General features: G+C 36.5%; 1 protein-coding gene across 7 annotated transcripts in view; it reads right to left on the reverse strand.

The window, feature by feature from the left end:
• Lrp1b (LDL receptor related protein 1B) overlaps window positions 1-19804 on the reverse strand; it is a 1919409-nt gene that overhangs the window by 133962 nt on the left and 1765643 nt on the right. For all 7 annotated transcript variants that reach the window (XM_036183000.1, XM_036183003.1, XM_036182999.1 and 4 more), the window contains 5 exons: window positions 17338-17467; window positions 15719-15825; window positions 15262-15394; window positions 10011-10133; window positions 2269-2394 (listed from right to left, as the gene is read on the reverse strand). In XM_036183000.1, the coding sequence (XP_036038893.1) occupies window positions 2269-2394; window positions 10011-10133; window positions 15262-15394; window positions 15719-15825; window positions 17338-17467 (619 nt within the window). The remainder of the gene's footprint in view (window positions 1-2268; window positions 2395-10010; window positions 10134-15261; window positions 15395-15718; window positions 15826-17337; window positions 17468-19804) is intronic.

The following is a 19804-nucleotide window of genomic DNA, read 5'->3' on the forward strand; positions in this document are numbered from 1 at the left end:
GCCTAACACATACCATAAAACTGAACATACTGAGCTCACAATTCAAGAATGTACTAAATGCTATGAAAACAGACTTTGTATCTTAAAGTTTAAGTTATAGGGCCAAAATCAAACAAATTTTTAGAGTTTTAGAATTTGGAAAAAATTAAAATATTCTCTATATTAAACAATACCCAGTTTTTACAAGAAAATATATGAATATTATCCCAAGCAGAATTTTTTTAAATAATACACATTTTATTTATTCTTTGAGAATTTCACATAGCATATTTTTATCATATTCATTTCCCTATCCAACTTTTCCTAGATCTTTTCCACCCATTTACCTGCCCTACTTCATATTCTCTCTCTCTCTGTCTCTCTCTGTCTCTCTCTCTCTGTCTCTCTCTCTCTCTGTCTCTCTCATTTAAATGAACAAATAAATAACAAAACAAGATAAAAGAAAAAGAAAATGTCCAGTTTGTCTTGGCCAACTATTTCTGAGCATGGAGCCTGCCCTAGGGTGTGGTTGATATACCCAATGTAACTTCATTGAAGAAAATGGACTTTTCCTCTCCCAGCAGCTATCCAATTGTAAATTGCCTATTGGCTCAGAAAGAGACTTCCACTCCCTGCAACCATCTATGCTGTGATTTTGTCTGGCTTGAGCTTGTGTAGGACTTACGCATGTTGTCATGGTTTCAGAGAGTTAATATACACATATGCCCCATTGTCTGAAAAACATTGTTTCCTTGAAGTCATCCATCACCTCTACTTTCTTCAATGTTTCTGTTCTCTCTTTCACATAGACCTCTGCCTTGAGAGGGAAAGTGTGGTATACACACCTAACTTTGGGTTAACCATTTCATAGTCTTTTATTCTCTACACATTGACTAGTTGTGGGTTTCTGTATTAAGCACTGACTAATAGAAACCTTTCTGGAGAGGACTGAGAAATGTACTGTTCTGTGAATCAGTATGTCATTTTATTGCTATGTGTATTTAGCATACTAATGTCAGTAGGTTTCAACCTAAGAACCATAGCCTGTTTAGGCTGATTCTTATTCTCATTATTAGTGAGTTATTTCTGGTCAATTGAGAATTGAGTCTAGTTCTAAAAAGTGGTATGTTACTCTCATAACATTTGTACCACTGTTGTACCAATGATCTTACCTTGTCAATGAGAACATTATTGTAGCTTCAGGTTTCACATCTATATATTGGCTGGTGATCAGTATTTCTTTTGGTAGTATTCATAGTACTATTCACTACTATGAAAGCTTTGCAGTAGAAATGCAGCTTCCAGTTGAGAACCAGATGAATTTTTTTTCATATTTTCTAATTCAGTAACAGTGTCTCACTATAAAGTTGTAGAGTGTAACCCACAGCATTGACAACAAAATGTAATTTCTGTATGTGGTGGGGGGTCTATGGGAATTCATAGGTCAACAATTCAAAAAATATATAACCCATTCCTGGTACTAGGGATTTTATTAAGTAGCATATGATATCTACTTGGGTATTGTCCACTTCCGTTATATGTTGACTCCACTTAAACTTGTTATAAATGTATACATTTTGGTAATTTACAGTAGTAGGTTTTTGATATGACTTTTTCAACAATTAGGAATTTTTAGCTGATCAAGACAGTCTTGAGCTGGAGAGATGGCTCAGAGGTTAAGAGCACTGACTGCTCTTCCAGAAGTCCTGAGTTCAATTCTCAGCATCGATATAGTGACTCACAACCATCTGTAATGAGATCTGGTGCCCTCTTCTGGCCTGCAGTCATACATGCTGTATACATAATAAATCAATCAATCAATCAATCAATCAATCTTAAAAAATAAAAATAAATTAAAAAAAAAGACAGTCTTAAATGAGGTTTGGTCCAGTATGGTCTTTGAGCTATCTTTATTGAACTTGTACTGTTGATATAGGAACTTTTTATATCTCAGAATTTTGAGGAAAAAGTATATTTGCACATACTTTATACAGATCTTTTTACCTCCATGTCTATTTTTTGACAAGGAATCAAGTTGTTTTTCTCATGATGTTAATACTCTCTTGAAGGAGATGCCTTAGTTGGGGGCTTTAAATAAAGCCATGCAGCTGTTTTTATGCAGATGAAATGTTAGGGGGTGACTTTCACATGTCTGTTTCAAACTCTGGTGCTTGGAAAAAGGCCTTCATATATCCACAGGGAATTATTTGCTATAATTTTAAGCACTAAATTCATTCTCTTATCTTACAACTTGTTCCTAGATCAATATTTCCTATTGAATAGATTTACCACTGCATTGATCTTCATCTGAGTTGTCCCCACAGTCATCAATCCCATTGCACATTTTCTCAAGTTGCAGGCAGATTCTATCATTTCTGCATCTGTGAGGCCTTGTGGGTGGGCAAAGAAATTTGACTGAAAAAAACAATAACAGAGAAACAACAAAGTGACTCTTTCAGGTGAATTTTCTTATTAAGAATGTACTTTGCTTTTAAAACAGATAATTTGGCTTTTGTCTTGAGTTGGAAAATGGCTAATGTTGGATACTAGAAAAAATATAGAACCTTTTTGTACAAGTTACTAATTACAGAAGAGTGCACAGTTGAAGACGGTAAAGGGGTAAGGAAGGAAGCAAGCTTTGTCGTTTGATTTGCAGTTCTGATCTCATTGGATAAAGTATCAACCTTTGACCTTGGTTCTTTAACACCCTCTGTTTAAACACGTATTTAGATATGTAAAGTCCGTGAGGAAGTCTTTGTTATTCATTTTAGTGTGTGATTTTGAAAGTCAGGAAATTTTATCTATCCCACACTACAGTATTCTGTCCCTAAATCAGTCTCTGTCATTAGTACGCATATATAGAAGTGTGCTGTGCCCTGTCCGTGGTGCTAAATTGCTTCCTCTTGAAATCATCCTGTAGTTGCTCTCAATTATACTAACTGATTTGCTTGTGCTCATATTCTAAATCGTGCCAGTTTTCCGCCTAGATCTGTGATCTCAAGGCTGGCTGCAAGTATGTTCTGCTTAAAGTATTGTGAATTCAACAAATGCACTAATCCACCAACACTTTCCTCTGACTGCATCAAGTTAACATTTGAGCTATGGTTATCACCATGATTTTGTTACTGGCACATCAAAGCAAGAAAAGGGGAGTTATTCTAAATTCTTTACTGTCAATAATTCATAAGTATACTTAGTTACGACACATTGTAGATACTTTCCCCAAACTTGTCATTTTCTTTTTAATCCAGTTGCCATAATAAAAGCCTCAGTTTTTAAAATATCCTTTAAGTCTGTATCTTAAATATCCCTAGATACATTTCCCATGCTCAGAGGAACTATGAGCCTAACATTATTCTTACATCCTGCAGAGTTATCTATCACCTTCCATGTATGACTTAAGACACTTTGCATGGTCTAATAGACTTATTATCTTGTCCATATCACTCCTACAGCTTGAAGTCTTATCTTTTTTAATAGTCTATCAATATATTTATGTCTTCTCCTGGACACATGTGACTCTTTTACAAGTTCTTGATTTAATAAAATCCTGTTTTTCCCAAAGGACACTCTTTCCTTTCCTAACTTGTTATGAATGTATCTTACTCTATTTAAGCTTCATGATATCCCATGTTTGAAGATATTGCAGCTTACTAATACCTTCCAAAATTTCTTCAGTATTGGTACATTAAAAAAATGATTCAAAACAAATATGATACCAAACATCAGATACTATGCAAGACTAGAAAAAAGTTACTCCTTGAAGCCACAGAATACTAACAAAACCCCTGTGCCAGTGATGGGATACATGTTCACGAGATGTTGATCAGGGGGATCCCAGAGATCCTCCAAACAAACAAACAAAAAATCTTCTTTCCATTGTTCTCATTCTCCACCACAAGGAGGTGACTAAATCTTGTTTCTGAGACCATCACATATTATTGTTGCCTGTTACAGAGAATCAAGCTGTAGCTAAGATGGAAGCTTCTTCTCTGCCAGAGAGTTTTCACAGCTCAAGGGATGCTGTACAGTCTTCTAGGGGAGAAAAAGAAGGTTTCTAAAATCTTTATAAGCTATGAATCTGAACTGCCAGACAGGATGTGCTCACTTGTGAACTAATGGTACTACTCTTGTGAAGATAGCCAATCATTCCCAGATTAGATTTTAACCACACCCCACAGGAGCAATGCTATGTAGTGATTTCCTTTAAGATAACACATTCATTTTTGTATGGAAGCACACTAAAATTCAGGGTGTTGTAAAGGAGGTAATAATATATTACATCAAACATGGAAGCTCACAGGGAAGCTTTTTAAGACACCAAGTGCGCTAAATAGAGGTAAAACATTGCATTCTGCATGAAAGATCTTAAAGATTAGGAAGTACACAACTTAAGGGATTCTGAAAATCCTGAAACTGACCAGATTCACTAGGCTTCTTCCTCCAAGCATTTGCAAGCAGTAATGACTGCTGAAAGAGACTCTCTGAGAAGCTAACCTTCCTAGAAGGGGATCTAAATAGCCAAACCACCTGGAAGAAACAGAGAACATCCACAGTGCCTGCGTAGTCTCAGACAATTCAGACTGCATGAAAGAAGTAGAAAACAGACAAATAAGCTAGAAGAAGTAGAGTCCAGCTGAATTGCCTAGAAGAAGCTCAAACAAAATGAAATGCCTGGAACAAATACTTGTCAGTTTGTCAAGCTGCCTGTAAGTGGTGCTGTGAGTTCCAGGTTTTTAGTGTTTGTATTACCCATTGTTGGGGTAGGCTTTTGGTGACATAGCTGTCTTTGAGTCATTTCTGCCTCTTGTAAGTAACCCCTCACCCATTCTTCTGTAAACTGAATAAAACTTGACTGTTCTCTAAGTTACACTTTTGTAGTGTTCTTACTTTATTTCTGTTGTTCGTTCCCCTGGAATGAGTAAACTGATCACGTCTTCCCAGAAATAGTGTCACATAAGGGAATCCATGCTAGGTACCATAAACCTGAACAAAAACTCATTGGCAGGGTCATTTAACTAAATTGACTTAGTGCCAATCTGCCTTCTAGACATGTATATTTGTGCCCATCAAAAAGTGCTCTCCTCAAGCTCAGTCAGCGAAGCCTCTCTGTCTAATAAATGACAGTGGGTGCAAAGGCTCATACCTACACAAAGTGTAAAGAATAAGTGGTGGATAAGTGCTCCGCTGCTGTGGAATGGTCTATCTGTATGTTGTATGAAAATGTGTTGCCGCCAGACGGTGGTGGTGCACGCCTTTAATCTCAGAACTCAGGAGGCAGAGGCAGGCGGATCTCTGTGAGTTTGAGGCCAGCCTGGCCTACCAAGTGAGTTCCAGGAAAGGCACAAAGCTACACAGAGAAACCCTGTCTCAAAAAACCAAAAAAAAAAAAAAAAAAAAAAAAAGAAAGAAAAAGAAAAAGAAAATGTGTTGCTACCATTGGCTAATAAAGAAGCTGCTTTGGCCTATAGTAAGACAGTTTATTGCCAGGTAGGAAATCAAAGAGAGATACAGGGAGAAGAAAGGCAAAGTTGAAACAGACACCATCCAGCTACCCAAGGAACAAGATGCCATCAGACTGGTAAGACTACAACCACATGGCAGAACATAGATTAATAGAAATGGGTTAATTCAATATGTCAGAGCTAACTAGCAATAAGCCTGAGCCATAGCTCAAACAGTTTGTAATTAATAATAAGCCTCTGTGTGTTTATTTGGGACACAGGAAAACTTCCGGCTAAAATGTGGGGCTAGGGTTTCTGCATAAAACCTGACAAAAGCTTAAGAAAGGATTTTAGACCCACAAAAACATGAGTCAAATGAAGCTTCTTTATTAACCAGTGGTAGCAACACATAATCACAGCCTACAGAAAGATCATCCACAGCACTCAGCCTTAAACAAGACACTTACATAATTTTCTATAAAGCTCATGGAACATTAAAAAAAAGAAGCAAAAAAACATAAGAACCAGAAAATATGAGTAATGGATGTGAAATGCCACATTCTGGACAAGACACAGCCATTATAATCATGAACTCACAGCAGTGATAGATGCCTTCCCTGGGTCTGAACAAGAAGAAGCTGGTTAGTAGTCAGGCAAGATTAGAGGATTGTCAAGATGGCTCCACCCTTCACCACTGAATTATTTGCTACTGTCATTTTAATGGAGAAGGGGTGCAATGCCTTCACTTATGTGCCACTGGTAACTTCCCCAGGCTCCAATAGATAGTTCCCATCCAGTGATCACACAGATTGTGCTGCTTAAACTAAATGGATCATAAAATTAAACCAAATGTCATGGATCTCAGAAAGAGATGAGTAGAGAAGGCAGAGGGTTAATAAGCATGAGGTGGAATAAGAGAGGGCAGGAAATGAGCTGTTGGCTCTTATGTGATTGTATTGTTGAAGTCTTCACAGATCTACTTGCCTCTGCACATGAGCCAACAACTAATTTAACATCCTTAATGACCCGAGACTGCTTGGGTGACTAAGGACCAGAGACTAGGTAGCCCAGAGACATAGAGAAATCCAGTTAGTAGTGGTCTTTAAAAAAATAAAAATATAATGACTCCAAATGGTAGTTTGCTATACTCATAGATCTTAGATAATGTCTTATTCTGCTATCATCAGAGAAGATTCCTCCTTCAGCACACAGGAACAAATACAGTGACCAACAGCCAGACATTACAGATCAAGAGAGAAAGAGGGATGGGGAACATCTTGGAACACACAATTCCAAATGGGATACCTCCATTAAATACCTCACCTCAGACCTCAGGAAACCTGAGGAAGAGGAGTGGAAAGAGAATAAGAGCCAAAGGGGATCAGGACACAAGAAAACAAGGCCCTCTAAATCAACTGAGCAAAGCTTATATGGACTCACAGAGACTGAAGCAGCAAGCACGGGTCTACAAATGTCTGCACCAGGTCCTCTATGGATATATTACAGCTTTCAGGTTAAGTATCTTTAGTGGACTCCTTTGGGTGTAGATTAGTGGGTCTCTGATTTTTGTGCCTTCACTTGGGGTCTTTTCCTTCTGATGGTGGCCCTGTCCAGCTTGTTTGTAATGGCTTTTGAAAAATCTTATATTTTATTTTGTTATGTTTATCTCTTATCTCTTAGAAGGCTGGTCTTTTCTAATGAGAGACAGAAAGCAAGTGGATCCCGATGGGAGGGGGTCGGAAGGAACTGGGAGGAGTAGAAGGAAGGGGAACTATAATCAGGATATATTCTATGAGAAAAGAATCCATTTTTAATAAAAGGGAAATTAATAAGATTGAAAATTATTTATTTACATTTTAAAAATAGTTTTCCTCCTAATATGGAATTTATTTTCACATCTAAAAAGAACCACCCCTTGTTTTTGTTTTGAGACAGGGTTTCTCTGTGTAGCTTTGCACCTTTCCCGGAACTCACTTGGTAAACCAGGCTGGCCATGAACTCACAGAGATCCGCCTTACTCTGCCTCCCAAGTGCTGGGATTATAGGTGTGCGCCACCACCACCTGGCAATTTTTAGTTTTGTAATCTTGTTATGTTTGTCCATCTAACTCTTCTGACAGCTCACACGCTCTTTTAGTGCCATTCAACAGTCTTCCCTGCTCTCCTTATTTGTATGATTTACCTCATTCAGTATAATCTCCAAATATGTTCAAATATTTGTTACATTTATTACCCCTGTGACATTTACACAAGTAGAATAACCTCTTTCTTTAAATATTGGAATCAAATGTCCAATTTAAGCTTGACTGTCTCGGCAAATGCATTGCCAAATTGAACTCCAATCTTTACAGTTGTTTTTTCTAAATTCTACTTCTATTTCCATGTGGAAACAAAAGCTCTGTGTACTTCACACCTTCCTCTCTCAGATTCAAATCAACCCAGTCTAGAACTTAACTTACTTGACAATAGTTTTTTACTTACAACGATGTCAAATAGGTCAATAGTTATTTTATCACATGTATTTATCATTATAGTCAATAAAACTATTGCCTAGCATGCTACAATATTGTTTGTGAGTCTTACCACTGCTTAGCCATCTCTGCTAGCTCCTAATTTTGAACTGTAGAGGAACATGAGTGTTCCAGTTTCTCCACTAATCTATGGTTTGCTCTGTATCTGGGCTTTTACATGTAGTTCCACTCTCCAGAATTCTTTGTTTTGGTTTGGGGTTTTTTATTTATTTGTTTTTAATTCTTATTATTTTCTTGCTCCTGGTCTCAGTTATACACCACTCAGACTGAGATGAAAATGTTACTTCCCTCATTCCAGGACTGAACAAAAATTGTTGTTGCATACTTTTGTAAATCTTCATAATAAAATAATTATTTTCTAGCCTAAGTTGCTTTTTTTTTTTTTTTGATTTGAGGATTGAACCCAGGGCCTTGTGCTTGCTAGGCAAGTGCTCTACCACTGAGCTAAATCCCCAACCTCCCAAGTTGCATTTGATCAGTGTTTTATCACAGTAACAGAAAAAAAAATTCACTCATGTACCTTTAACTTATTTCTGTCATTTTTCAAAATAATATATAGAAAGTATTGTGAATTATTAAATGAGCATGTGAGGTCATCTCAAGGAAAGAAGCTTTGGTATTTGTTTGTTTGTTCTATCTCCAATGATATAGAAGATCCTATGACTTGAATAGCTGTTCTACTTAATATTTACACTGATGGGAGACAGGAGTGCACAACAGCCCAGACACTCAGATTTTACAATATTTTTCCAGTTCTACTGTGTGGAATTTCCCTCAGAAGCCTTTCCCAGGATAAGAAATGGCCCAGGAGGGTGTAGCTCTATAGTATGGTTATTTAATAATCAGTTATTCCAAGATCCTCTCACTGGTTTCATGATCAAGTGGAATATAAATGAAAAGGGAAAATATAGTTATTGAATATTAAGAGGTTCTGAGTTGATCAAGATAGGGAAGGTCTCATATTTTAGGTTCATTATGTATATATGTATATTATAGGGTGATGTGTATATACATGATATATAGATATATAATTATGACTCAGGTGATGCTCTGGAGTCTGTTCTCTTGGCATTATGCAAAGAAAACCTTGTCATATCATACATCAGTTTTACCCACAGAAAAATATTTTCTAAAAGACATTTTCCCCCTGAAATCACTTAAAAAATAAATATGCCTCTTTGTATTTTACCCTCAGTGTTAAAACTAATAAGCAAATGTCATCATTTATGAAAAAGCATTACTTTATTTGTCTTGCTACCATGAAATTTAAATACATACACCCATACTACACCCCACTTCAACCATTTGAGGTACTATTTAATGATATCTGATGTGGAAGTATTTTCTTTTAAATTAAAGCTAGGCCCTTCTTTCTTGCTGAGATTAGATTACAAAAGAATAATAATAAAGAAATTATTTATGTTTATGATCTCAGATTGTACAGATTTTTCATGGTACATACCCTGAAAACATTAGTCAAGAGTAACTTGTACATAAAGTATGTTTGGGGGAGGTTGTTGTTGTTTGGGGGTTGTTGCTGTTACTTGTTTATTTTGTTTGTTTGGTGTTGTTTTGCACTTTTTAAGTATCAACACTGAATGACTAACATATGATTCTGTGTATACTATGCATTGATTTCTAAAGAGTCTCTGCTGTAAGTTTTTATCTCTGGTATTACGTCATTTGCATATTCACATTATTTACACTTACTATTAAAATTTCCTCATCCTAAAACACCCATTGAGGTGAAGCCAAAATTTAAATGGACCTCACTCAATTCAAATGTCTATCTACTGAAATCAAATCCTTCTAAACAGTGCATACTCTATGTTGTGAATAGTGCTGACATGACAGATCAGTGGGTTGCCTACAGAGTCATTAACTTCTAACAGCATGATCTCTTTATTACTCGGCCAGAATACGTATCTGATGGTATACTATAGCTACCTGACCCCAAGCATATGGCATCTGTAGATCAGCTCAATACTTCCTTCATACCCTTCAGAGTATTAGATTACAAGATGAGAGCTCAATGAGAGCCGCATGAGAGACCATACCACACATATCAGGGGCTTCATCTGAGTTGTCTCCACAGTCATCTTCTCCATCACAAACCCAGAAATGGAGCTTGCATAAGGAGTTATTACACAGGAACTCATCAGCTCTGCATATACTTCCTCCTTCATTTTTAAGAAAAGGAGATTGTGAAAATTAGTAATGCCACACAGAAGGGTTCAGCATCCTCTATTTTTTCTATTATTTACTAATTTGTTTCTGTACATTTCTTTCCTTCATAGTACCAGAAACATGAAATTTCCGAACACTTTTCTTCAACAAAAGGCATATTTCTAATTATACAATTCTAAATATCTTCACATTATTGTCAAATACATCATATTTTTTAGGGAATACCAAGAGATAACAGAAGAACATCTTGTAAATCTAAATAATCTTCAATTAAAATTTAAAAGATTTTATCATTTAAAGTTTTAATTTATATCATCCTGTTCTTTTGGGCAACCAAAAGCAACAGCAATAACCTGTATTTTGGGATGCTCTTTGCCACACTTCTGATCAGCAATCCAAGCGCAGCATCTCATTCCTGGAACTGGGCTTTTCATTTGATAAAGTATGTGAGGAGCACTGTCCCTTGTGTGGGTTTACTCCAATTAAACACACACACACACACACACACACACACACACACACACACGTAAAATAATAAAGTAACTTATAAACCCATATTCATAAGTACTACCCAGTAATACATCACAGAGATATAAATTCAGAACTAAGATGAACAAATCAGTTTATTTTCCTGGTAGGAAATGTTCATGATGTTTATGCCTATTGTGATTTTCAAAGCAAGTTCATTGTATGATGGGAACTTGGCAGATTTCATATAATTGACTTTAAAAACGATCTGATGTGATCAATTGTAGACATGCTTAGAGGAAGGTATTTACAGTTTTATTTTTCAGAAATTTGAGTGACACTTAAATCAGGGGCTGAGAATTTCTGCACAATTTCTAAAATAGGACTGGTTCTGCTTATGTCTGCCATCTTTTAGAGCCACAGAATTCTAAGACATGTAGAAAGGCAGGCTCTCAATTAGTCAGAGAGTTGACTGGTTGACATTCAGAGCATAAGGCTTCAAACTCCACAGGTTCCTGAAATGCTCCTTTATTTCAAGTGTCAGCAATGCGGAGCTCTAAATTGCTGCAATCTAAAAGTAATCTCAATTACCAAAACTCATATAATCTAATATATACCCATTTAACATTTTCCCTGAAAACAATACAAAAGAAAATACACTTGACTTTTACTATTAAATGGAATCTAAACACACTCTTTGTGCTATGGTATATGGTTTAACTCCACCACTAGAACAACTGAGGCAATAGTACTTGATTCTGAAGGCAATCTAGGTAATATAGCTACCTAGACAGACTGTGTTTCCAAAAGACAGAAGGAGAAGTAGAATGGGGAGGAGAAGGAGAAGCAAGGAGAGAAGAAAGGAAGGAGGGAGGGAGGGAACAAGAGAGAGACAGAGATCACATGAATATAGGGCTCAAGTGTGCATTGCTTTAATTAAAAAATCATACAGTAGAGTCACATTTTTTTGGGTAATAATGGTTTAAATTATCAGTCTCATTGCATGCTGTATTTTATGACAAATTAAATTCAGACACAGTTATGAACTCTTGACACACTTTATCTTAAAAAATTATATTTATAGTATATCAGTGCTGTTAAAAGGAAAAGTGATCTTCCTACACTATTGAATTAGGTATCATTTTATTTATAGATGCCCAGAAGAGTGCTGGGCATAGCACTGTTTTTTATTAAGGATAGAAATATAAATTTAATTATAATTGTAACAGCAAGCTAAAGGTTTTTGTGATATATAGTGATATTTTATTTGTATTGAAATGTGGTTTTATTTGTATGTCAATAAAGTTGCCTTGAGGTCAGAGCAAGCCAGAGCAGAAGCTGAGCAGTAGTGGGGCACGCCTTTAATCCCAGCACTTGGGAGGCAGAGCTAGGTGGATCTCTGTGTGTTCAAGGACACAGCCAACATGGCAGACACACACCTTTAATCTCAATACCAACCATAGAAGGTCTGTACAAACAGGCAGTGATGAGGTCATGTGGCTGGGTTTACAACCAATGAGAAACAGAACAGAAAGTCTTTCAATAGACAGGACGACAGGACGCACAGAAGTAGGTCTCTTGCAGAGAGGAAGAACAGCAGAAGCAGTGAAGGGTAAGGTTTTCCGCTCTTGCTCTGACCTTGTGGTTTTTAACTCTACGATCTGTTCTGTGTTTCTTATTTAACGAGCCGGTTACATCTACAGTGATAACCTACTAATGACTTCAGACTATACCATAAAGAATTTGTATTTCAAACAGTGCTTCAGGGAACTCTTGGCATCCTGAGTCCATTACAATGCTTAATTCTCAGATGGCATGAGGCACACAGAAGCAACAGGAAAGGTACAATTTAAGGAAATTGGCTAGATTAACATTCCAGTTTCCTAGATATATTTGTGAACAAATCACCAGATGATTAAGAGAAAAAAATAGAAAACACAATACAAGGCTTAGCAATGACATATCTGAACTATAACTGTGCTGCTCACAGCTTCACACAGCTACCCCAAAAAACTGGTCAAGAGGATCACACAGAAAACAAGCATTGATAGTTCTCATCTTGGTGGGTTGAGAGAAGTTTTGATATGTGGTAATATTTAAAAAAAAACACATAGTTTGCTTACTTTGAGCTTATGTTTGCTAAAAGAATACTGTAAATCTTTTTTCCACAAAAGAATGAAAGTTCAGGCCACCATAAACATCAGGTTTGTTAGGACCATAGATTCTACCTTTTAAAATACAAATGCTTCTATTAATTCCGTCAGATTTGGAATATTATTCTTGTAAACTAAGTAACCAAAGCTCAGTGATTGGAACAATATGTCATACTGAACCTTAAACTTGTGTGTGTGTGTGTGTGTGTGTGTGTGTGTGTGTGTGTGTGTGTGTGTGTAGGGGAGCATGCAACATTAGAGGCAGAAGTGAGCTTGACATCTTCCTCTATTGCCCTACTGCTAGCCCCTTGAGAAAGAGTCTCTCACTGGACCTGTAGCTCACCATCTTGACTGGAATGCCTGGGTCACAAGCTCCTGAGAGTTACTTATCTCTATCCTAACAACACTGGTCTTGCAAGTGTACAGACACATGGGTTTTATATTGATGCTGGGTATCAGAATTAAAATCCTTTATTCATATCCCCCTGTAATTAATGCAATGATACATTACACACACACACACACACACACACACACACACACACACACACACACACACATACACACACACATACACAGTGACCGAGAGAGAGAGAGACACATAGAGAGAGAGAAAGACAGAGAGAGAGATTCCTTGACTCCTAGGATAACATTTTAGTGGAAGTGTACCATTTCAAAGTGACAGGACATCAATTATAATATAAGGGAGGCTTATTTTAGCTTTGTATTTCCTTAAAGTTTTGAGAAATATTTATCAATACCAAAGTTACTTCCTCAGATTAAATTAAATACTAAAATTGTAAACATTGTATCTCCTTAAGGAATATAAATCCAAGAATAAATACTTTAGTCACCACGATACTTCAACTGAACATACTCAACTAGATGGAAAGAAGCCTAGAGAAGCTAGACCTGTGAGTAGATAGGGCAGATGCAGCTTTGTCAAATTTGTAAGTGATCATATGAAGGGCTATCAACTCTGTCTTCCATCAGTGAAGCATTGAGGAGAATCCATCTCAGTGTGAAAGATACTTGCAATTCCAGTTTGCACAGGATGCCATATAATGGAGCAACAGTACATGAGGGTCTGAGGTACAGAAAAGGCTGGCAGGAACAAGGCAGCCCTGGCAGCCACAAATGGTTTGCACTGGTAACTACTCAGGCCATGTTCCCAAAACACAGCTAGATCCCTAGCTATACCAGAGCAAGGGCTGATTTTGAGCCCTGAATAGATTATCTTACCAACTAAACCACAATCACAGAGCTTTTTATATGGTGTGTTGGTGATTTGGTGCTACCATGTGATCCAGGTGACTCTTGCCTCTAGAAAGATCAACTGCAAAGAGTATGAGGTCAACTGAAGACAGACAGCTATTTTAGACGTCTATACCTTCCCTGTTCTCTATGCTGCCATGCAGATTCTGAAGTGAACTAAAAGTTCTCCTAAATGAAGATATTATTGGGTTTGATATGGAGACACTATTTAATCATAAACACCTGATCTTCTTAAGAAATAGAATTATACTATGTAAATCCTGAAAGTGTTTTAAAATGTTTGGGAGCCTGTGGTGGTATCATCTCTGTTAATCCTGTTCCAGATGTTGAAATGTAAAGTCCATTGAGAGTAAGCTGTGATCTAGGTACAAAACATTGCATTGAAATGAACAAATAAAATAATATAAAAAGACAAGTTGTGTAATGTTAAGCACATTTCTTTCTAATTCTCATTAACTTACAGTAACAACTAGCTGTTTTTAATGTTGTGATATATAAACCAAAACATGGTTTCAGAAAAATGGTCTTCACACAACTACAAAATATTGCATGTTAAAATTGAAAATCATCTTCCAGACTGAAAAAAGTACAAGTCATCTTCTCAACAACATGAAAATAAGAAAATTTCTGTCACAAACTACAAGCTACATCTCATACAGGTAGTAAGTAAGTACAATCCAGTAACCCATGTGATCCTCCTGTTCCCTCAGAGAAAGAAAAGCCACGTAGAAGGGACACCGTGGTAGAGCACAGAGAACACGTGTGCAGTCATGCTTCTAGAAACATTTTTTATGGATACTGTGTCCTCTATAGAGACTGTGTCCCATACCTATAAGTATTCTCCATGTCTCTACACAGGCCGCACCTTGTTTCTACAGAGCCTGCAGCCTCTTTTGAGACTGTGTGCCCCCACCCCACCATAGAAGCTGTGTCCTCTATACCTCTCATTTTATCACTGATGTGCTTTCTTTCCTGGAGACAGTCTGCCATCAGGTACTCTCTAAACTCTTGCATCTGGGTGAGTTTTCTCCCATTGTGCATAGTTTGGACTTACATTCTGCTTCAAATTTTTGTGGATTTTGTTTATTTACTGCAAGGTATTATGGAGTGGAACGAGAAAGCTGAAAGAATTTTTCGTAAATCCTACCCTTTGCATATCTATAGATACTATCGAGCAACTTGATTTCCATGCTCTCATTTAGAAGCATATGAACCACCATCTTACCTCTGCCACAGCTCTCTTCATCACTTCCATCCACACAGTCATAAATTCCATCACACAGCCATCGGATTGGAATACAGTATGCTTTATTTTTACATCGAAACTGATCTTCCTTGCATTCTATCACACAGTCCATCTGTTCAAACACAATGAGAAAGCAACGTCTTCATTAATGTTAATGGAATCACAGGCAGTCTAACCGTGAAATTCACAATAGTTGATGTTTGCTATAGAGTGAGTCATCGTATTTCGCCTTCATGAAGACAACCTCTACAAGTAACAAAGTGCTTTAGGATACAGAGAGAATGAAAGTCCATCTATGTGTTATATTCATATATAACATAAAGCTGCATAGAATCTGAGACAGTTCTGATAGTCAATTTTTTGCTTATTTTTATTGCATTTGCTCTTTCAACCCCAGTTCATGCAATTCAAAACTTTAATCAAATGATAGTTTTACCTCATCTGAACCATCAACACAGTCAGGTTCTCCATTACATTTCAAAGACGCTGACAGACATCCTCCACTGGCACACATATATTCACTTGATGAGCAAGCAGGGAAGGCTAAACAATTATAAAGCTGAAGTTTAGATATAGCAAAAAAGAATAACTGATTTAGAAGGTAAAATATATAAAAGCATATGCAAATATGAATTCATGGACAGACTAAGATGAGATTATGATATTTAAAAAAGGTTCAGTAACTAGGATTAAGGACCATTTAAATTGTGGTCTACACTATTGTTTTGTTATATATAGGATATAATTGGCTGTGAAGTAAAGATTCAACACAATAGACTAAATAAACAAGAAAAATTATTGAGATCTTATTCCATTGTTCATGAAGAAGCCTTGAGGAAGTTCATATATATATATTCACAGAAAGTGAAAATATTGGCATGAGATTCCCATTTGAACCTTTTTGTCTTCAGACTTAAAGATAGCATTTGTGTAGTTAACCAATTGTGTAGAATTTACAGTATTCTTTCTTCTTCTTTCTTTATTATTTATTTTTGGTTTTTGAGACAGAGTTTCTCTGTGTAGCCCTGGTTGTCCTGGAACACATTCTATAGACCAGGGTGGCCTTGAATTCAGAGATATTCCTGCCTCTGCCTCTTCAGTTCTAGGATTAAAGGTGTGTACCACCACTGTCCAGCAGTTTTTTTTCCTTAAGCAGAGTTATTATATCCCAGTTTTAATTAATTATCATATAATTTATGATAGCTATATTTTGCCTATAGATTTGGAGTCTAATGCTTTTATTGAGACTTCTAGTGTTTGACCTTATGTTTGATAATGAGGTAATCTAAATTACATTACCATCACACTGAGGACTAATTGTTTAAACAAAGATGTAAAAGGCTCCCTTGAGTTTCATTTCTTTTATACAACAGTTTTGTCTAGAAAATCTGCTAGGAACAATGACTAAGAATACATCTGGAGGTGGAAAGAAAGATGGATTATAGCTTGAGCAGAGTTCATGGCAGGGAGTAAGCAGTTTCTAGGGCCTAGTCTCCTAAGACTATGCATTTGTGCTTATATATGGATGGCAGTAGGTATTTGTTTATGTATTTGTTTTCCTATAAAACAATGCAATTTAAACATCTTGATAAGTATTCTATGTTTAATGAGCATATTTTAGAACCATTTTTAAAAAATAGAAATATTTTTCTATATGCCCCATGACTTTGTAATTTCTACTTGACTTAATATGAGATATATATATATCCGTTTGCTTCTCAGCTGGCCCATCCCACTGCTGCTATCTGTTTCAGAACCTCACCTTCTATGATTGAAAACCTGATCACACAGTTGAAACAAATTTCAGTTTGTAATAATGGATGCCAATTCCAAGACAGGCTCTTAGATCCCCTACAGAAGTAAAGGTTTTACCTGCCAAAATGTCTTTAAAAAATTGGAAGAGCCCTCAAAGAGCATATTCACAGATACTCCAATTGATCTCTAAAAGCCAGCACACTGTGTGCCTGTGCCACAGTTTTCTGGACAAAACACCTTGGTTGAAATTATATCAAGTTAAAAACAGCCACGAAGTTGGATATTCTGCTCTCATTTTACCTGGTTCACAGTTTTTCTCATCTTCTCCATATTTACAGTCTTCATGTCCATCACACTTCCATTTTGCTGAAAGGCATTGACCATTGGAACACTGAAACTGATCTTTGGAACAACTTGTTTCACAATTTTTCTGCCAAGTGTAACACAGAGATAATTAAATTAATTATATTATAGAAAATATCTGCTAAGCCAAAAGACAACAAAAATGTCTATAATGGTTTAAAAGCCACAAGAACTGTGTAAGACACTGCATATGTTCATTGCTGGCCTATGAGTGTGACAGAGTGATAACAATTTTCCAGTTTTCTCATTGAATTGTTTCTTTTTCTAAATTTTTAAATTAAAGTTAATTACATCATTTCTTCCCTTCTCTTTCCTTACTTCCACTCCTCCTATGTTCCCCCTCCCTACTCTTCCTCTTAAATTCATAGCATCATTTTCTTTAATTGTTCTTGTGCCCTCTTCTGGCCATCAAGAGCACCTACACACATGTGCACATAACAAATATAAACATGAAGAAAATAATTTTTTATAAAGATGATTAGAGTTTTCAAATACAATAGAGAGAGTATTGTCCTTTGTGGAATCCCTCTGGGATTAAAACTGCTTTTAGCAGAACAAGACTTGACATTGCTTGTGTTTAAAGAAAAATTCCATTTTCTCTTTTCTTACACCAAAGTCAGTGCAACTTAAGAAAGTGTCTTTTTTTATTATTTCCAATAATAGTTGCTTCCAGATAAGCCATATTTTAGACTTGTATCTCAGGGCTGGTATCAGTCACCCAGATCTGAAAGTTCTGAACTTTAATACAAATTCAAATTATTGGGACATTATCCATTCAAGAACAAGATCTGCAGTCTAACTGCTACTGAATAGTTCCAGAGCTTAACTCATATCACATGAAGAGGATGAAGAACGGACTGGAAAATGAGTTTCTCAATTATAGTCATGTCAACTTCCAGTAACTGACAGTCTAATGCTGCAATAGAATTTTTCCATAGACACAGTATATATACATTATTATCTTAAATAATTTTAAATATATTTTAATCATATTCTTCCCTACTCTAAGTTCTTCCATACCTTCTTCATCTTGATACCAACCTAACTTTATTTAAGTTAACACACCAAACACTCAATACATCAAAACTCCCAAAACTTAGAAAGCAAACTACAAAAGCACTCAAAAAGAAAACGAACAAACAATAAGCCCCATCAAATGTTTACCAAATAAAGACACACACACATACACACACACACACACAAAAAAAAAAAAAAAAAAAAAAAAAAAACCAAACCCTGTGAAGTCCACTATTTGTTGGTCAACTTCTCTTGACATGTCCTGTAATGGTTGATACAGCCAGTGCTACTCCACTGGCAAAGACTGATTTTCCCTCTCCCAGAAGATATAACAGTTCAGTTGTTAACCTTGATACTAGTGGCTAGGTTTTCATTCCTTCACTTATTTTTGGCTACAATAAAATGGAATATAGTAATATAAAACAAAAACTACCACATCAACGTTGGAAAGGACAAAGAAAAAGAAAAGAGACCAAGAGAAGGCACAAGAGTCAGAGACCCACTCAGGAATCCCATAAAAACACTAAACCAAAAGCCATACTATAAATGCAGAGAACCTGGTGAAGACCTGAGCAGGCTCTATACACATTGCTCAGTCTCTGTGAGTACCTATGTGCTTTGCTCATGTTGATTTGAGGTTCTTGTTTTCTTGATATCCTCCAATCCCTCTGGCTCTTACATTCTTTCTGCCTTCTCTTCTGCAGGGTTGCCTGAGCTATGATCAGTAAGGACCATTTATGATTGAGTGTTCCAAGGTTTCTCTTTCTCTCTGTATAATGTTTGCCTATGTGTCTCTATATTTGTTCACATCTACTGCATGAGGAAGCTCCTCTGATGATGGTTGAAGAAGGAAAAGGTTTATCTTCCTGGGTCATCGACACCTCATTAAGGATGGCCTTTTTTTTCTAATTCTACCCTTTTGCCTGCAGATTGCATGATGTCATTGTTTTAATGGCTGAGTGATACTTTACTGTATAAATGTACCACATATTCTTTATATTTTCATCTGTTGAGCAACACATGCTTGTTTTCAATTTGCAGCTATTATGAATAGAATAGAATAGATATGAACATGGTTGAGCAAGTGTCTGTATGGTAAGATGAAGCATCATTTGGTTATATGCCCACTTGAAGTATCACAGGGTTTCATTTCTGTGAAGAGACACCATAGCCTCAGCCTCTTTTATATAGAAAAATGTTTTATTGGGGCTGGCTTAGAGGTTCAGAGGTTTAGTCCATTATTATTGTGGCAGAAAACATGCTAGCTCAGAGGTAAACACCACGGTAAGGAGCTAAGATTTCTATGTCTAGATCAACAGGCAGAAGGAAAAGAGAGAGACACTGGGCCTGGCTTGAGCATCTGAAACTTCAAAGCCCACCCCTAGGG

The sequence above is a fragment of the Onychomys torridus genome, chromosome 4 (genome assembly GCF_903995425.1).
Source record: "Onychomys torridus chromosome 4, mOncTor1.1, whole genome shotgun sequence".
In the NCBI taxonomy this organism is placed as follows: Eukaryota; Metazoa; Chordata; class Mammalia; order Rodentia; family Cricetidae; genus Onychomys; species Onychomys torridus.